The sequence below is a fragment of the Carassius carassius genome, chromosome 24 (assembly GCF_963082965.1).
Source record: "Carassius carassius chromosome 24, fCarCar2.1, whole genome shotgun sequence".
NCBI classification, from domain to species: domain Eukaryota; kingdom Metazoa; phylum Chordata; class Actinopteri; order Cypriniformes; family Cyprinidae; genus Carassius; species Carassius carassius.
The window spans coordinates 15,551,883-15,570,373 of NC_081778.1; the positions used below are offsets into that span (position 1 = coordinate 15,551,883).

Here is an 18,491-nt window from a genome sequence, read left to right on the forward strand (position 1 = left end):
TGATACAAAGTCACAGTTTTCACATTTTCGAATCTTGTAAGAAATGCAAACAATAAATATAGTTTTTTAAGCTTTTTTTTTTTTTTAAACAAAAGGAATGGCCATTCGGCGTGCTTTGAGCACAAGAACACTAGAGTAACAATCCTGGTGTAGAAAAAAAAAAAAACATTAAATGATTAAAAAAATTCTGACATGGCAACTTTAATTCATTTTAAAATGATCAGCAAAAACTATTTTTCCTTGACTGGCCAAAGCTTCATGTGAGTGAGTTGACAAGAACATTTCTACTTCATCAGCGACTTCATTCCAGTTTGCTAAAGTCCAGATCTCTTTAAATGAAACTATAAAAGACCCCAACAAGCTCAAGCTTTTTATTAAAATTAAACACCACAAATTATGGTCAACTTTTTGTATTAAAGGCAGATAAAACATTCAAATCATAAGATAAAATCACAGCATAAGTACAGCGTTGCCATTCATATGCAAAAACATTTGTGAATTATTTTTTTGCACGGTAAACATGCTTAGTTGTTGTACTTCTAAATTGCAAAAGCAAAATATATCTTAAATCAACAAGGCATCTCTCAGAAATTCACATTAACAAAACTTTTGTTAAGTCCTGACCTATTGTTTAACCTATTGCTGAATCTGCCTTTCTCTTTCAAAAGATAAAATAAAATAATAATGTTAACCCCCTGCCTCATATCCCCTTGGCATTCATCTGATTATGTTTTTACACAGTCTCCTCTAAGATAACCTCAATAGTGTGAGGCACATCCTGACCTGCGACTACAGAGATGTTGGGAACTGAGATAGTTGGCATGGTAAGGTTGGAGTGCAGGAAGACCACAGAGGAGCTGCCTTCCCCTGCCACCAACATGCCCTCCTGGACCAAAGGCACAGCGGATGAGGATGGTGAAGATGAAGAAGACTCCTGTACTAAGAGGATGGTCTGCACTGCTGCATCATCATCCATGTTCTGTGCAGAAGGATCCACGGGGTCGTTGGCGTGCAGACGCATGTGTTTGTCGAGGTTTGGTCGTGAGCGGAAGGCGGTGGGACACCGAGGGCAGATGTACGGTCGCTCGCCGCTATGCACACGGGCGTGCTCCGTTAGCCTCGCCGCTACGCTGAAGCTTTTACCGCACACCCAGCACGTGAACGGCCGCTCGCCGCTATGAATGCGCTCGTGATCCTGCAGGTGCGGAAGCTGCCGGAAACGCTTCCCACATATAGAGCACTGAAAAAGAGAGAGGAAGCGAATGTGTGAAAAGGAACGAGGCAGTGTTATTCTCATCATTAATGATGAAAATATTTGTTGATGAAAGAATTTCTGATTTCGGCAATGATAATGGAGACGAGACGAAAAATATGCAAATGTTATTTTAAAATGCCTTTTAAAAAAAATATGGATGCAACAATATTATAGTAATAGTTTGTAAAAGTAACAGTTTGCAACATGGACATAAGTAAAGTCTCTAAAGCAAAAAAATGTACAACATAGAAACTTTTAAACAGTGGCTAATAAACAAGTATAAAATATATTTTATGTACTATTTTTGTTGCTTAGATTTTTCAATTTTTTTGTTGAAAAATCATTTACTGATTGTTTAAAATTCTTAAATGTCTATACATTACTGTTATGCTCTCCAAATCTGTATTATTTGATCACAAATACAGTAAAAACTGTATTATTTTTTTATATATTTTTTTAAATATTTTTTTAGCAACCATTACATCTTCAATGTCACATGATCCTTCAAAAATTATTGTAATATTATTGATTTCCTATGACCAATATTATTATTATCAATGTTGTAAAATATTAGTTTTTTTTTTTTTATATTTTTGCTGTTGATAATTTTGTAGAAACAGAATAAATAGAATATAAATATTTTCTAACACAAATTTCTTTCTGAATAAATATGCACATACTTAAAAGGTAGTATAGATAGACAGACAGACAGACAGATAGATAGATAATATGATATTTTATATTATTATTATAATTTTTTTTTACAAAAATATTGCAATACAACTTAGGACTGGAACCAGCACATATGAGCCATTCAGGTTCTCTCTCTCCTGAAAGAAACATACCTCAAAGGGTCTCTCGTTGGTGTGCGTCCTCATGTGAACGGTGAAGGTGGATACGTAGGCAAACTCCTTCCCGCAGAACTCGCAGGTGAATCGGCGTGGGGCGTTTCGTTTGCCTAATGCTCCACAGCAGTGGGCCACGAGATGCTCCCCTAAAGCAGTACTGGAGGCGAAGCGGCGTCTGCAGGGGGTGAGCGGGCACCGCAGGGGTGTCTGACCCGTGTGGGAGAGGCGATGCAGGTCAAGACCATCCTGAGTCACGCAGCGGTGACCGCACATATCACACTCCAGCTGACCTCCCACCTTGCCTCTTCCCTGACCCTTATATTTGCGGTGGTTTGTCTCCTCCCCTGTGCAGCGCTGAAGGTGTGTGTCCAGCACGGTCTGATTCAGGAACTGAGAGCCGCAGTTAGGACACGTCTTTGGTTCTTTATCTACAAACAAAGACAGAGGAATTTGAGAGTGGGTAAGATGTCTAGTGGGTAAGTTGTGTCACAAGGTATGTTTCCTCCCAAAGTGTCGAACTGAGGTTATATGAAAATTTGGAATATTGCATAAAGCATTTGGAAAAAAAGTTTCCATTTCGAGTTTAAGAGAACTAAACTGTTGCTTCCTGGTCAATAATAAAAATGGATTGCTGTAATCTGGGAAGCCACTGTAGCTCTTTTCTCCTTCATAATAAATGATGTGTGTTTAGAGTTCATAGATGAAATGAAATAAATGCTGTCATGTTATCTTGCATTCTGAGGTGTGGGAAACATTCATGTTAGATGGTTCAGGGAGGTAATTATGCCAAATCATTTCACTGACAGACTTTGGCTCGGGCATTTCAGAAACACTAAAGCAACATTTGAGATGGTAAGCAGTGAGATTGGTCTGCTTGCTAGTCCAACTGTCCAATCATATGATCTGTTGAGACAAAGTCACATGACTTTTTATTCAGAAATGTATTCTGTGCTACTGTGTTCACATGTCCATATTTAAATAGAGCCCAACATACAGAACTAGACTGAGAAATGAAAAATATGCTTTTTTAGGCTAAAAATGTATTTTTCTACATACAGGTATAGCATATTTTCTGTCAAAGCAAATTTGTCTATGTCTAAAAATATACATTATGCATATGATAAAAACATACATCAACCCCCCCCCCCAGAAATCATATTTCTATAACCACTTTCTGTTCGTTTAATTTCTGCTTGACTAGAGGACACATAAGGTTAAAAGTGGCCAACTTGTCCCACTCATATATAAAGCACCCTAAAGTGCTTATCTAAAATAACAGAAATGGAGAGGCACACATATTCTCTAGTCTCCGGCTTCTGATGTACTGGACATGAGAGATACTTATGTTTATGTACACGTTCCCTCACACACAAGCCAAAATAATCTACTGCTTTTATCGAGTGAGAAAAACAAACCCGTATTGTTTGTTCCTTATCTAAAAAGAGGGCTGGAGACGGAGAGAGCAGCACAAACATGAGAATACAAAAAGCTCCCTCTTATTTACACAGGACCAATCAGAGAGAGGCGGCTGATAAACAGACATTTCACAGAATGCACAGCGTATACGCAGAAATAACAGCACTTTACGGGGGTCACGGGTGATGTTTAGATTCAGAGCATTAAACTGTCAGGCTGTGACTCAGCCTCACTGACCTTTACAGGCTTTTAAAAGCTTCTACTAAGCAACTCTGCACTCCCTTATTTTCACCTATAAAAAGACAAATCTATCCTGCTTTTTTCCCAGCTTCTGTTCAGCTAAAGAGAGGAACAGCTGCAGCAGCGGACAGACCTGTGTAAGAGCCTCTGATTAGAGGTGATAGTGATCAGCAGCTGATCTTATCAATATACACACAAATGTGACCTTTGACCCCATCTATTTACTTCGAAGCAATCGATGAAAGCTCATTCATTTGACAGATATGTCAGAGTCTGTGTGTGTGTGTGTGTGTGGTCAGAAACACAAACATTAACCCAAACAGAGCTGAGAGTCGTAAGGAGAAACTGATGGGCCACTTCATAAAGTGAGTTTTGTGTATTTGGGAAACCCATGCTGATTTACTGCAGTTATTATAGAATATATATTGAACAGTTATTACAAAAAGTAGATTAACAAGTCTATATATTGTCCATACATGAAAAAATTACATTTTGTACATTTGTCATATTGTTATTTAAATAATAATAATTATATACAAAATAAAAGGTAAACAATTTAATAGTTTCATTAAAAAATTATGTGTTTGTGTGTATGTGTTATCAAATCTTATGCAAATTTAAATTTGGTAAATTATTTAATGGAATTACTATAAAAATTCTTAAATATAGTAAAATATTGTATGTACTATTTCATAAACAAATTAAATATCCTTAATACAAATAAAAATGGAGAGAAATGTTAAACAATTATTATCCATTATTAAATTATACATGTATTATATCTATATATATATATATATATATATATATATATATATATATATATATATATATATATATATATATCTATATATACTTTTTTTTTAAGAATATACAGACTGCAAAATCTCATTTTCGCATTGTCTATTCAATGTTTTTGTCTAGAACAATGACAACATCTCTGAAAACATCTTTATTTGGGGGCTAAAATATTAATATGTGCTTAAATTAATTAATTGGCATAATGTTTAATTAACTAGATTACATTTGGAATCAATTGCCAGCTCTAATCCTACTCCATGAATGTAAGAAATAGCATGTGAATGAGAGCTCGTAAGGACAAAAGGCTGAGTGTGTAATTGTTTCCTGCAGGCTGACCTTGGTGGATGAGAGAGTGGAGGTCCAGCTCTTTGCGTCGTATAAATGCCTCCCCGCACACATTGCAAGGGAATGGATGGCTGGTGTGTAGGAGTCTAGAACAGCGAAAAACAGAGAGAAAGTGAATAAGAAAGACTGCATCATGCAATTCCTGGAGCCAATCCAGCAACAATTACTGTGAGAAAAGCCACGTTTGACTTCACCCACATATCATAAGGCACACAGTCATGTACTCGCATAGAGGTATAATTATTATCACTGAAAAATAATGCAGCTTCAACTTTGAGCTGAAGAAACGTCATTAAACTGAGGCGTGCAGGAAAGTGATAGCCTCTATAATGTTTTAAAGCCAACCGCATGGGATTAAAATCAGCAGGGTCCTTACTAATTATTCATGACATCAAAAACGACTGCTTCTATTTACTTTTCAGCCCCGTGCCAATGTGTCATCTTTAACCAGTGCCCTCAGTAAAATGACTGGAGGAAGAACTATCATCACGATTTATTTTTTTCATTATTGGCATTTTAATGATGCAGTTTCAGTAGATTACTGACATATGCTCATTAGTTGCAAACAACCAAACAGTTTATCTGCATTCTGATCTTATTAGCTTCATCAGTGCTCTGGAAAATGAAGAATAAGAGATAATAACTGTACAATTGCAGCATTAATGCATTTTACTCCTGTGCCACTGAGCATTATAAGAAGTCTGGTAATGAAGGCCCTTGTGAATAGAGTTTCAAATAATTAGATAAGCATTATAATATTACATAAAAGTATTAGAAAAAGGCATTCTGCAAATCTGGTTATCGAACTTCTTTAGAATTCAGCTTGTTTCAGGGAAAGCAACAGCACGTTCAATTAGAGTCAATGCGCTGAGGAAACCAAACACAGAGGAAATAACTACAATCACTCCTTTCTCACACCACATTCATTAAGGTACTTTAGTAGGAAGAAGCATTAGCCCTTTTGATTTAGATTTTTCATTTTCTGCTCCCTAAGCGTTCAGATATGCCAAGCAATTCAATCTGAAAAACCATCATGTTTTGAATTATTTCTGTGCTGGAAACACTCATTTTTCTCTTCTCATTCCTCAACACTCATGTCTCAATTTGTAAAAACAACGGGATAAATGTAAGAATCCTTCAGAAATCATTCTAATAAGCCGATTAGGTGCTCAAGTAACATTTTGTAACATGATTTTACTGTCACCTTTGATCAGTTTAATGCATCCTTGAATAAAAGTATGCATTCATTTGTTTTTTAAATCTTGACATTTTTTCCTTTTCCACCAGCAAAAGCAAAGCCACATTACAGCGTAATGCCGAATGTCCATGGTGACTGTTTAGCTCTCCAGTTTTTATTTCATTTTTCTTTTTGAGTGGATGTCAAAATAAGGCATCGCTAAATACATCACATGGGGAACGAGAAATGTCACAGCCACTTGTTTAATTGATCACTTCTCTTAGAGACTAATCAGACATCTTTCTGATGTTGTCCAGTTTGACAGGGTAAGTATTTCTGGTACAAAAAAAAACATGTAGGGACGTGGACTATAACAAGGAAGGGCACAAACAGGGCTTGTATATATATAATTGTATATAAATAACAGAAAAATCCAATGATTAGTCTAGTGTCATCTCAAGTTCCCGCTCAAATGAATCTGCCATCAGGCCCTTTGCTGAGACAGGCAGCAAAAATGTCATTTTTTGGTATATCGGTCTCAAGTCCATCACACAAACAAATACACGTAATCCTTTCCATGTTTACAGCTGGAACATCATTTTCACTCACTTTTTTGATATATACACAAAATGCATCTGCTCTCTCACGCGCCTCGTAGTTCAGCACCGCAGCGAGATGTCATGATAGACAGGAGAAGAGGCAGTTTTCCGTCCTCTCTTCCCACTCTGACAGCTACTTGGAGTTGTTGTTTGAGAAAGTCTGGCATCGTGCTGACGCTCACTTCATTACTACAACAAGCCATGTTGATGCACCAGATACTGCCTACACTGTCTGAACAAATGGATCAGATTTCATCACTTGTTAAATGACAGGGCGGACAGTTGCTCCCAAAGATCAGATTTGTGCACAGCGTGACATTATGTTTATACATTAAATTCTCGCTGACTACTTCTGCCTTTCCATCTCTATTTACAGTCAGATTGAATATCAATCATCTTTGGGAACAAGCTAAAGAGGAGAATGAACATATTTAATGAAACACGGTCATGCCTTTCTTTCTTCTGTCGGACACAAAAAAGAATAGATTTTTTTGTCCACAAAATAAAAGCGTTGTTTTGGACCCCAATGACTTTCTTTGTATGGAAAAAAATCAGATGACATTAAAGTATTTTTTCTGTTGTTGTTGTTCCTGAAAGTGATAAATGGTTGGCAAATGATGAATTTAGATTTTTGGATGAAACGCACACAGACCTGTGACTCTTCAGCTGGGACTCAAACTTGAAGCTGGCAGGGCACTCTGGGCAGATGTGCAGGCGCCCATCACTTGATTGTCCCTTGCCTTTTCCTCTGCCTCTGACCCTGCGTTCCTGGCTTTGACCCCCCTGGTGAATCAGCATGTGGCGTTTGAGTGACGTCGGCTGGAAGAAGCGCTTGTCACAGAGGGGACAGTTGAATACACGGGATCCTCCGTGGGTCAGGTTGTGACGCAGCAGGTTGGCCGGAGACGGGAAGCTCTTTTTGCAAATTTTGCAGTTGAAGAGTTTCTCACCTGTGTGTTGGAACACATGCTCACGCAGACGGCTGCGCCGCGTAAAGCCCTGTCCACAATGCGGGCACTCGTGTGGCAGGGCAGTGCGTGACCAGTCACGGCTCAGCTTGGCAGGAGCCTCAATAGCGCTGTCTCCAGCCGCTGCCGCTGCTGCTGCTGACAGAAACACTTTGTTAACAGGAAATCTAAACGAAGGAGACTGTCCATGAAATATCAAATTAATTGGATACGTTTCAAGCTTAAACATTATGAACGTTGTGAAATGCTGATTAAGTAATGAACCATATCACAATCTGTTCAGATAACAGAAACTTGTTATATTTAGCAGGTACCGTTTTTAAGTCGATAAAAGGCATCTCCCACTCCCATGTACACTACGGTTCAAAAGTAATATAAAAACAGGTAGTGTATGTGAATAGATATGTTCTTGTAAATCAATAATCAGTCAATACGGTCAAGATATACTACAAAGAATCATCTTCTATTCATTCTATTCCTGTAAGTGAATTCGTTCTTTTCTATTGGCAGACTATTTTTTACTTTAAGCATTAACTTTACTACTTTTTTACTAAAATAATATCTGCACAATAGAATAAAATATTTATGATTATTATCATGGTTTTGGATCTTGATAATAATCTGTATAATTGATAATTTGTAATAACTTGATAATAATAATTTCTCTGATCTGATCCTTTGATATATTTATAAAGCAGAATAAAACAAAAATTATAACAAAATGAAACAAAAAGTGACTTATTTTCTCTGAAATATTCCACAGACTAATATATAGTCTGTGGACCCCACTATATAATAATTATAGAAATATTCCTGGAATATAATATATAAATATTCCTGCAAAGCTGTGGACTCCAGATCCCAATGTGAAAAGCTCTGATTTCAAGTAATTCATCTGGTACATTCAGTACTTGAAAGCAACTTTGAACTTTAAAGGAAAATTATAAATAAGTATAACTTGTGTAACTAAAATGTGACAAAATTATAAATTCTGAGAAATGTTAGTTGACCATTCAATTAAAGTCGATAGTAATTAAAACTGTTTAGTTACCAACATTGTTTAAAATATCTTCATTTTAGAACGTCATGAGGGTGAGTAAATGACAGAATGACAATTTTTGGGTCAACTATCCTTTAAGTATCGTTCTCTACAACTTAAGTTAATTCACAATGTACATATTTTACTCAAGTCTGTCTGACTTCTAAGACTGTTTGTGTACAGCCCAGAACCAGAATCATGGAGTTAAGTGATCAGTTAATAAAATGAGTATGTTTGGATATCCTGCTTAGTTAGGTCTCTTTGGAATTGTGCTGTGTTGTGTGCACTCAGTCTGACCTGGTTGTCCGAAGTTCACGTTGTCTCTGGTTTTCACAACAACAGCTGGACCTTTCACTTCACCAGCGGGTGGGTGTCCTGCAGCTGCATTCTTATGCTCCCGCCGATGGTACAAGAACTGTGTGGTGCTCATGAACTCAGCCCCGCACTCGCAGGTGTGCAACGCCGCCTCCAGGCCGTGCTCGGTCCTGCGATGCTGGGCCAACTCCTGGTCACTGGTGAAAACAGATCCACATTGATGGCAAAGGAAATTCTGTCCTTCTGTGCTCGAAGATGGAGCTTTCTCCGGTTCCTTGTCCGTGCTACGTTCCACCTCTCCTTGGATCTCCTCAACCACAGTGCTTTTCTCCATCTCCACATCTTCTTGCATCTTTTCAACAACCATCTCCATTACTTCTTCCTGGTTTGCTCCATTACTCTCCTCCACCATCTCCACAAAAACTTCTGTGCCTTCCACGACAGGTTCCTGCTCCGTCCGGAGAGCCTCGGATCCTCTCATCTCATCATTTTCCAGCTCAACCTCCACGTGTGCCACAGGGGTCTCAGTTATGGTTTGTTCCAGAGTGGTGACCTCCATTAGACTCTGGCCTTCTCCAGCTGTGGCTAAAAGCAAGAGTCCCTCACCTGGGGCCTCCAGCATGGCTGTGGAGAGCTGAGGAATGGCAGGTTGAGCCTGCTTGGGTTTATCCTCCACCTCTGAGCGATGCTGCTTTCGGTGATAGAGGAAAAGAGTGGTGTTGAGGAAGCCCTCTCCGCAAACCGTGCAGCGGTGTATGGCATCCTTCAAGCCGTGCTGATTCTTACGGTGAGTCACAAGCTCTGGAACCAGGCTGAAGCTTTGCCCACACTCCACACAGAGCAGGCTGGAGGGGGGCTTAGCCTTTTTCTGCCCCCTGCGCCTTGTGGCGGAGCTGTTTTCTTCAGCTGAGGACTCCACAGGTGCAGTTTCCTGTGTCTCCGAAGTCTCCAGAGGCTCACTGGGGACACCATCAGGTGCCGCTACTCTTTCAGAAACCTCTCCTACTGCCACAAATACTTGACTAGTGTTGTCCATCTTCATTTCAGCCTGTCTTCCCTCTTCTTTCATCCCCATCTGTTGGTGTGTATTCTGTGCCTGCTCACCGTCCTGATATTCTGGCTGGGCTGCTGTTTCAACACTTTCTCTACTCTGCTCTCCTCCAGGTCCAGGTCCCGTCTCAAGACAACAGCCCATCTTGCGGTGCTGCTGCCAAAGTGACAGAGCATCAAAGAGAACCTCACAGTCAGCGCACTGATACAGAACACGAGGAGCGTCCGCCTGAAGAGTTTTCTTCTGCTCTAGCAGAGAAGACAGATCAACAGCTGTCTCAGTCTGGGGAACTGACACAGCCTGCATCGCCACCTAGTGAGATGAAAGAAAACATACACATCAAGTAATCTGATGACAATTGCAGAGCAAAATAAAAGTGTAACTGCACATTGGGTCAATGATATGATGCTCCTTTTTTAATTTTTTATTCCAAATGCTATCTTGCATACATTTAATGTTTTTGAGGGATCATAAAGTTCAAAAAGTAAGGGTGATGCAGCTGTCCTGATATCCTAAAGAAACTAAAAAAAAAAGTCTCTTTAAAAGAAATAAACGACAATAAAAAAAATGGAATCCATTATTAGTTCTTAGAAAAATATTTTAACTGCATCACTACAAGGTCAATATGCGTTTTAAAATATCAGATAATTTGACTTTTTTGTAACAAGGCAAAATTGGTTCAGATTGGTGCAACTCCCCCAAAACTCAATATTTATAAATTAATAAAATCCATAATATTTGTACAAAATAAATTAACTTATACCTGTAAAAACATTTTTTGAAAATAATGATTAAGATGTGTTTACTTTCAATGTGTATGGAGTCATTTAAATCTCTTCATATAATTTTGAACGTTATACAAATTCAAAGAGTACATTACATACATGCATTAAAAGATTTTTTACTATCATTGACATTCTTATTTCTAAGTGACCCATTTTCATAAATTTGTAAAAATAATTATATTCTGCATTTAATTTGCATTAATTTTAAATAAATTTTTCAGCATTTTAATGTGTTGTTAATGAGCTGTTGTTATAATTATCTAATTTATTGTTAATGTTCCTTTATTTTTTGGAAATATTACATCTTACCTATTTCAGTTGTAAAGTTGAAAATTCAGTGTGGTAAATTAACATTGGAAAATGCTGAAAATTGACATACGTTTTATAATGTATCCATGTAATCCCTGCATGAACATCTGACCATCTGTACAAAGCTGTTCACATGATCAGTGCTACTAATGTGCTTATTTCATTAGTGATTTGAATTTTTTGTATTTGTATAACACTTCATTGTTTGGATTTTCTTTTCAGGTTTAAATTAGATTTAATTACCTCTGGACTCTATTTTTCTTTTACCAGCTTATTGTATATGTACACTGAATACACTGAAAAAGAACAAACATGTTTTAACTTCATCCTGAACACAGTCACTGAGAGGAAACACTCGTGTGCTGATAGCTCTCACAGAGCGTAAAAACCTACTCAAGGAGTTATCTCATGTCACACTCAATTCAAGCTAACATTTAATGTTACCAGGGCACGGTGTGTGGGGGTCCATGTTACCATCATCTGACGTAACCGGCTGCGACATCCCATTGAGCTGACACGGCACAAACTGTTTGTGTTCGTCATGCAGAGCACCCAGTTTAAGCACCCACTTAAGCCATCTTGATGAGAGGGTGACTCAGAGAGACAGAGAGGTTTGGCTGAGGACACCCATAAACCCGATGGACAGATGCACTTATGTTGCATCTATTTTTAGCATGGATGTTTCAAATGAGATAAGAGCAGATGGGAAATCTAAAAACAAAGTCAAAGAGGCAATGACTCCGCGAATGGGCACCAGCTGATATAGAGCAGCGTTATTATCACATACTGAAAATGAGGTAAAAAATATTATGAAAGCATGTATTAAAGTAATGGTTGCACTTTATTTTACACTACATGTACTTACAGTGTATTTGATCTAAGAAAGTTTTGGTAATACAAGGTAACTACATGGGGTAGGGTTAAGTTTAGGGGTAGGTTCCGGGTTAGTACCTACTAATTACATAATTATTGTAATTACTATAATAAGTACATAGTATGTACATGAGGAACAGGACTGTAAAATAAAGAGCTACCCAAGTAATTAACGCAAAATAAATAAAAACTAACATGAAACAAACTTGTGATGTATCTCTGTCAATATACTCTGTTTGCATGAAAGCTGTCAGTTCAGTTTATTTCCCCACTTTAAAGTTTATTTTGTGCAATCATTTTAACAACCATGGTTTACCAAGATTTAATAACATTACTAGTTAAACAGATATTTATGTGAGCATCAATCATTGCAATTACATTTCTTTATTACAAGTATTCATACTTATTTTTGCACTTACACATATTTAATACATTTAAAAGTCTGTTTCAAAAAAGTAAATGAAAAAATATATTTATACACATTACTAAAATAAAATTGAACAAAAAAAAACTTTAAAACATTAAATCTATAAATAGCTTAATATAAAGAAATAGTTAAATGGTTCTGTGAGAGTCATCATTTATGACAATGCAAAAGTGAAAAGGCACATTTTCTCATTTGATTCACCTTTTTCAGAGTTGTGTTTGCTACGTGTTTAAAAAGCAGAAAGTGTCTTTTTCAGCTGTGACTAATAACTAGCTTGAAGAGAGCTACTCCAATCATTATGAAAACGGTCAAGCATTAACTCAAACTTGACTGTTTTTATAACAACTAGAGTAAAAGTGCATCAACATTAGAGCGTAAAAGACAGAATCTCAAGTGCCTCATTTCCCCCCTGTAGTGAAGAGGCAAATTAGGAGTTGTGCAAAAAAAAAACCATCCACTTACAAAATTATCCTTTTAGAGTTCAGCTCACCATGTAGGATTACTGGAAGCTGCTCTTCAAATTTTCTAGTCTGTTTTAGATGATTATAGTTAGGAGTTCAAGGGGTATTAAGGGAATAAAATAGATGACATTTTTCACAGGCTTTCAGGAGGCGCATGTTAAAGCACCCCATTTAGAGATAATGCTGAGTAATACCACAAAGGAAACCTTTTTTTTTTTTTTTTAAGAAAAGGAATTTGACAAACCCATCTCATGTGACTTGATGGCTTTGAGTTTTATCAGAAAGATAAAGTTTTGAATTGGTTTAGGGGTGAACCATGCATGATAGAGTAAATGTGTGTGTGTGTGTGTGTGTGTGTGTGTGTGTACCTGTGCCAGACCAGCGGCGGCGGCTGCAGCCTCGATCGGCGTCTGATTGGGCAGTAGCTGTGGATTCTCTGCAGTGCAGGTCATCTGATGTGCAAGCACTTCCTCTAGAGTAGGAAACTCCTGATAACAGGGAAAGCACATGTACACCGAAGAGGACTCCATGGCTCCTGGAAACACACAAGAATATGTTTAAATAAAAAAATAATACATGTTTATATAAAGACAAGTGATGAAAACATTGGACTAAAGATAAAATATTAAAGGTTTGACTCCAACAACAGCGGCCTCTTTTGATGCAACAGAGAACATACAACTCCCACTGGACCGATTCATATGAAGACATTAAAAATGATTTAGCACTTAACATTCATATAACAATAAGAGATAAAGGTGACCGTTAGATGCAGCATTTTTTAGACAACATTATTGCATATAATTGAGATAATTTTGTGAAAGTGATCATTTATTAATTTTTTTTACAAAGATTAAAAGTTTTTGACCTAGCTTTGTATCATTCAAAGGTTTGTGGTCGGTAAGGTACTTTTATTATTATTATTTTTATTTTTTAAAGAGACTGACCCTCTTATTCCACAATTGTGAATTTAGTTTATCAAAAATGGCAGCAAAAAAGTAGGCAAAAATAAAATAAACTAAATTTGAAAATGTATAAATGAAGACTGTCAACAACTATTCAGAAAAAAAACCTGATGAAAAGGAAAACTGAATGTGAAGCATTGATGCGATTGGCTCTTTTTGGGCTGATTAGGGTTGTATGCCACTCCTCCATTAAGTGACCGACAGGAAAAGGAAGGATGGAATGTTTTAATGAAGAGAGGAGGTTGAGAGTGAAATAACAGATATTTGGTGGCAGATGGCAAGTGAAATGTCCTTACAGCATGTTATTTGTGTTAACATGAGGGGGCTGAGCTTTACATGACGTGCACACTGTGGCAAAACAAAGCCACACTCATTAGTATCACCCTGCATAATTTATAGACAGCACAAAAGACCTCACCTAACAATTACAGCTGAAATATCGCAGAACAAGCTTAAATATGAGTCAGTCAAGTTCATCCTGGCAATCATAAACATGCTATTTAAATGTTAAACAGAAGCAAAGCTGCACAACAAAATCTGGATATGAAATGACTCCTTTTACTAGAAGGAAACATTTGATGTCAGTATTTAACATGGTTCACATGTTTTATTTCTTCAGTAGTACTTACAGATTGTTTGTTTGACCAATGTTTGTCACCAATATTCACACTTTTCTACATAAGAAGCTATTGGTTCTTCAATTTCAGGTCAAAAATATATTTAAAAAATGCATCGGGCAGCTCTCTAAACAGATCACATGTAAATTAATTTGATAATTATTTCATTATGTTTAATAATGTTACACTGTATTATATATAAAATATATATATACTTTTAACATCCATTCATCCTTAAATTGTAACAGAAATGCACGACACAGTACATTAAACTAAAACATTTTTACTGGTTATTTATATTATTTTTAAGGAATATTGTTTTTAAAAGTATAATTTAATTTTGTGCCATAATTACTCTTATATATTTATATAATTTTCTACATTATTTCAGATTCCGAAAATAAAAGATTTTACTTTAGATAATTAGAAATTACATTTTGAAATACTCGTAATCAGACTACACTTACATTTTATTGATTACATGATTATATATTATAGCAATATTACATATTATAGCAATGTTATAGCACAATAGCAATAATTTTTCATTAACTATTGATTCGCCCCAATTCCTCTTTTTTTTGTTTTTATCTTTTAAATGTTACTTTCTAAAATAGACTACCACTTACAAACATTCAGAAAGTTTTGTGGTCATTCATACAAAGACCAGTCACTAGTCAGGCGACTACACAGCAGACCACTGGTCAAAAAAAATATTGTAATTGTAAGCGTTTTGTCAACATTTCAACATTGCATCACCTACTTAGGAACACATTAATATTTATTAGGATAAATAACTCATTAGGTTATTTTTAACCATGTATTACTATGTCTTTGGAAGGCTTTTGTCTTTCAAACACGTTAAAATGCACAAATTCAAGTTATTTCTTATTTACATGTCATGTAATAATACATAGATTCCCAAACTGTTTTTGTCAGCCGAATCTCTTTCACCTATTATGTTTATTTGAAGTACCCCTGAGATTTTAAGGTAATGAGTTAATAATTAAGCAGCATGTTTGCATGTTCAGGTTCTCTGACATTGGCTAATGGTCACATGACATGCAGGTAAACAAATTACTTTATTTTATTTTTTGTAAGTTTTTTTTATTGTGATTGTTGTTATTTGAAAATCATTTATTTTAATTTCACATTTTTATGATGATTTCATTATTAGCTTTTCATTACATTTACATTTATTCATTTAGCATACGCTTTTATCCAAAGCGACTTACAGATGAAGACAGTGGAAGCAGTCAAAAACAACTAAAAGAGCAATGATATATAAGTGCTATAACAAGTCTCAGTTAGGTTAACACAGGACACGTAGCATGGAATTTTAAATAATATAATATAAAGAAAACAGATAGAATAAAAAAAGAATAGAGCAAGCTAGTTAGAGGTCTTTACACACACACATACAATTGCATAATTAACGAAAATAAAATAGAATATAAAAAGATTAGAAAGGTAGTTAGATTTTTTTAAAGAATAGAATTAGAATAGTGAGTGTTAAAGTTAGAGGGTCAAATAAAGATGGAAGAGATGTGTTTTAAGCCGATTATTGAAGATGGCTAAGGACTCAGCTGTCCGGATAGAGCTGGGGAGGTCATTCCACCAGGAGGGAACATTTAATTTAAAAGTCCGTAAAAGTGACTTTGTGCTTCTTTGGGATGGCACAATCAAGCGACGTTCACTTGCAGAACGCAAGCTTCTAGAGGACACAAGTCTGAAGTAACAAATTTAGGTAAATGGGTGCAGAGCCAGTGGTAGTTTTGTAGGCAAACATCAATTCCTTTAATTTTATACAAGCAGCTATTGGAAGCCAGTGCAAATTGATAAACAGAGGTGTGACATGTATTCCTTTTGGGTCATTAAAAATTAATCTTGCTGCCGCGTTCTGAACTAATTGTAAAGGTTTGATAGAATTGGCTGGAAGACCTGCCAAGAGTGCATTGCAATAGTCCAGCTGTGCAGCATGTTCCGAAAGAAAGGGCTTCATCTTCTTGATGTTGAATAAAGCAAATCTGCAGGATCTGACAGTTTTAGCAATGTGGTCTGAGAAAGTCAGCTGATCATCAATCATAACTCCAAGGCTTCTAGCTGTTTTTGAAGGAATTATGGTTGATGTGCCTAACTTGATGGTGAAATTGTGATGAAACGATGGGTTTGCTGGAATCACAAGCAGTTCTGTCTTGGCAAGGTTGAGTTGAAGGTGATGGTCCATCATCCAGGAAGAAATGTCTGTTAGACAAGCTGAGATGCGAATAGCTACCGTCAGATCATCAGGATGAAATGAGAGGTAGAGTTGAGTGTCATCAGCATAGCAGTGGTATGAAAAGCCATGTTTCATTAAACTCGTGAACCCCCTGCAGATCCTCCAGGAGCCCCAGTTTGAGAAACCTTCTAATGTTATGATTAGTGAACTTCATTAACAAGAAATATAATTTTTTTTTCATTGCATTTTTATATCAATATGGTACAAGATTATCCTATTTAAATCACTATGATAAACTAATTAGGTCAAAAGTAATCTAAAAGTAATCAAAAATAAGTATGTAATGGATTACGTTACATTTTTGTCATGTAATTTGGAATCAGTAACCGATTACAATTGTCAAGTAATCTACCCAGCTCTGCTAAAATATTACTGTTGTTATTTATAATGCATATTGTGTTTTTATAGTTTTTCCTACAAATTAAATTCACTATTGCATTCTAGGCATGATTACGGTCAAAACGCAGACATAAAATATATGAACAACGGTTTCGCATTTCGGCCATACCATACGACACTTATAAACAAAAGCAAATTTTTGGTGAAACAGAGCAACCTTTTGTAGCTTATTGACCGATTATGGGCTTTGCTGCAGACATAGTTATTAGTGTATTATCATTATTAACGTTACTTAAAATCTATTAGTCTGTCAGTATCGGTTGTTTAATGACAGATGTTACACTGGGAAGGATGTCAAGAGAAAGAAAAGGTCCCAGCTGCACCCGACAGGCTAATCAGCTAACAACAGTTAGCCATCAGCTCAATTAGCGGGCTCGGTTAGCCTGCTAGCACTTAGGGTGCACCAGTAAATATGTGAAAGATATTTACAGAGCCACAGTCACTGGTTTATTGATAGTTATATGTTCAAAGCGCAGCCGCTATGGGTGCCTGGTCGCGCTCAAACACATAACACATCACGGGCGAGAGAGAAGCGTCGAAGAAGGGCAGCACGCGCTTCTTCGGTGGTAGTTTGGCGGAATCCGCCCGTTAGCAAAGGGCGAATGTCTCCCCCAGTCGAGTCTCCGAGACGACAGGTACTTCTAAATTACAGGAACGGTAGATAACCTTGGATTGGTCCCAAGAAAACACTGCTCCCGTTTGATAAAATAAACAACTCACCGATTATGGCCTTCTCCTTTCGTATCTGTCAGAAATGTTATTAGGAACGTCTCAACAAACCGCGACGTCATTGGTCCGCAGCACTTTTTTAAGTCCGCCAATAGAATTCCACTGGAGTCAAGCGTGCTTGCAAAAACACGTCATTTATGGTTTAACATCAGATAAGACATTACAAATCAGTTAAGTATTAATGCTGTGAAAATTATCGATAATACATTTTTATATAAGAAAATAATGTAGAACCACATTATTACCTAAATGCAAACCTTCTTGGAATTCGTTATATGATCAGACTGAATTGAATTTACCCAGTAATCCCGTTTTTTCTGTTCCTTTTATTGTATTATGAATGTAATTGATAATAATTGAAAACACTGTGAGCCTCTATATGTGAATGTTGTTACTGTTCTTGTGCAATTAAAAAAATCAAGACAATACATGTATTAATAGGCCCATCTTATTATTTAGTTATAAAAGCTGTCGCTGTGGTTTTAAAGTTAAAGAAATAAATTGTTTATTAATTGGAGGACAATCACATATGTAGGACTATATTAGATGGAAAATGTTAGTCCTTTGGTTAAATATCAAGTGAAAAGTGAACGT

The 18,491-nt window shown here is 36.6% G+C and overlaps 1 protein-coding gene across 3 annotated transcripts; it reads right to left on the reverse strand.

The window, feature by feature from the left end:
- Positions 1–357: 357 nt before the first annotated feature.
- Positions 358–18,024, reverse strand: LOC132102933 (zinc finger protein 23-like). 3 transcript variants are annotated; one of them, XM_059507662.1, is made up of 7 exons: positions 17,889–18,024; positions 13,278–13,441; positions 8,986–10,366; positions 7,334–7,787; positions 4,897–4,991; positions 2,101–2,531; positions 358–1,240 (listed from the first exon to the last, which is right to left on the reverse strand). In XM_059507662.1, exons 2-7 carry the CDS (start codon positions 13,437–13,439, stop codon positions 734–736), a joined length of 3,030 nt encoding a protein of 1,009 aa, XP_059363645.1. In that variant the 5' UTR covers positions 13,440–13,441; positions 17,889–18,024; the 3' UTR covers positions 358–733. The 3 variants fall into 3 exon arrangements, with proteins under 3 accessions (XP_059363645.1, XP_059363646.1, XP_059363644.1); XM_059507663.1 differs by having other exon boundaries at positions 7,334–7,784; positions 13,278–13,444; positions 17,889–18,016; XM_059507661.1 differs by having other exon boundaries at positions 13,278–13,444; positions 17,889–18,016.
- Positions 18,025–18,491: the final 467 nt, after the last annotated feature.

Bases quoted from the DNA above. Each gene is read 5' to 3' on its own strand.
- LOC132102933 (XM_059507662.1), bottom strand. From the start codon at position 13,439: ATGGAGTCCTCTTCGGTGTACATGTGCTTTCCCTGTTATCAGGAGTTT. The intron at 2,532-4,896 runs GTCAGCCTGCAG...CTTTGTTTGTAG, and splicing joins CCACTCTCTCATCCACCAAG to ATAAAGAACCAAAGACGTGT. The intron at 1,241-2,100 runs GTATGTTTCTTT...TCTCTTTTTCAG, and splicing joins CCAACGAGAGACCCTTTGAG to TGCTCTATATGTGGGAAGCG.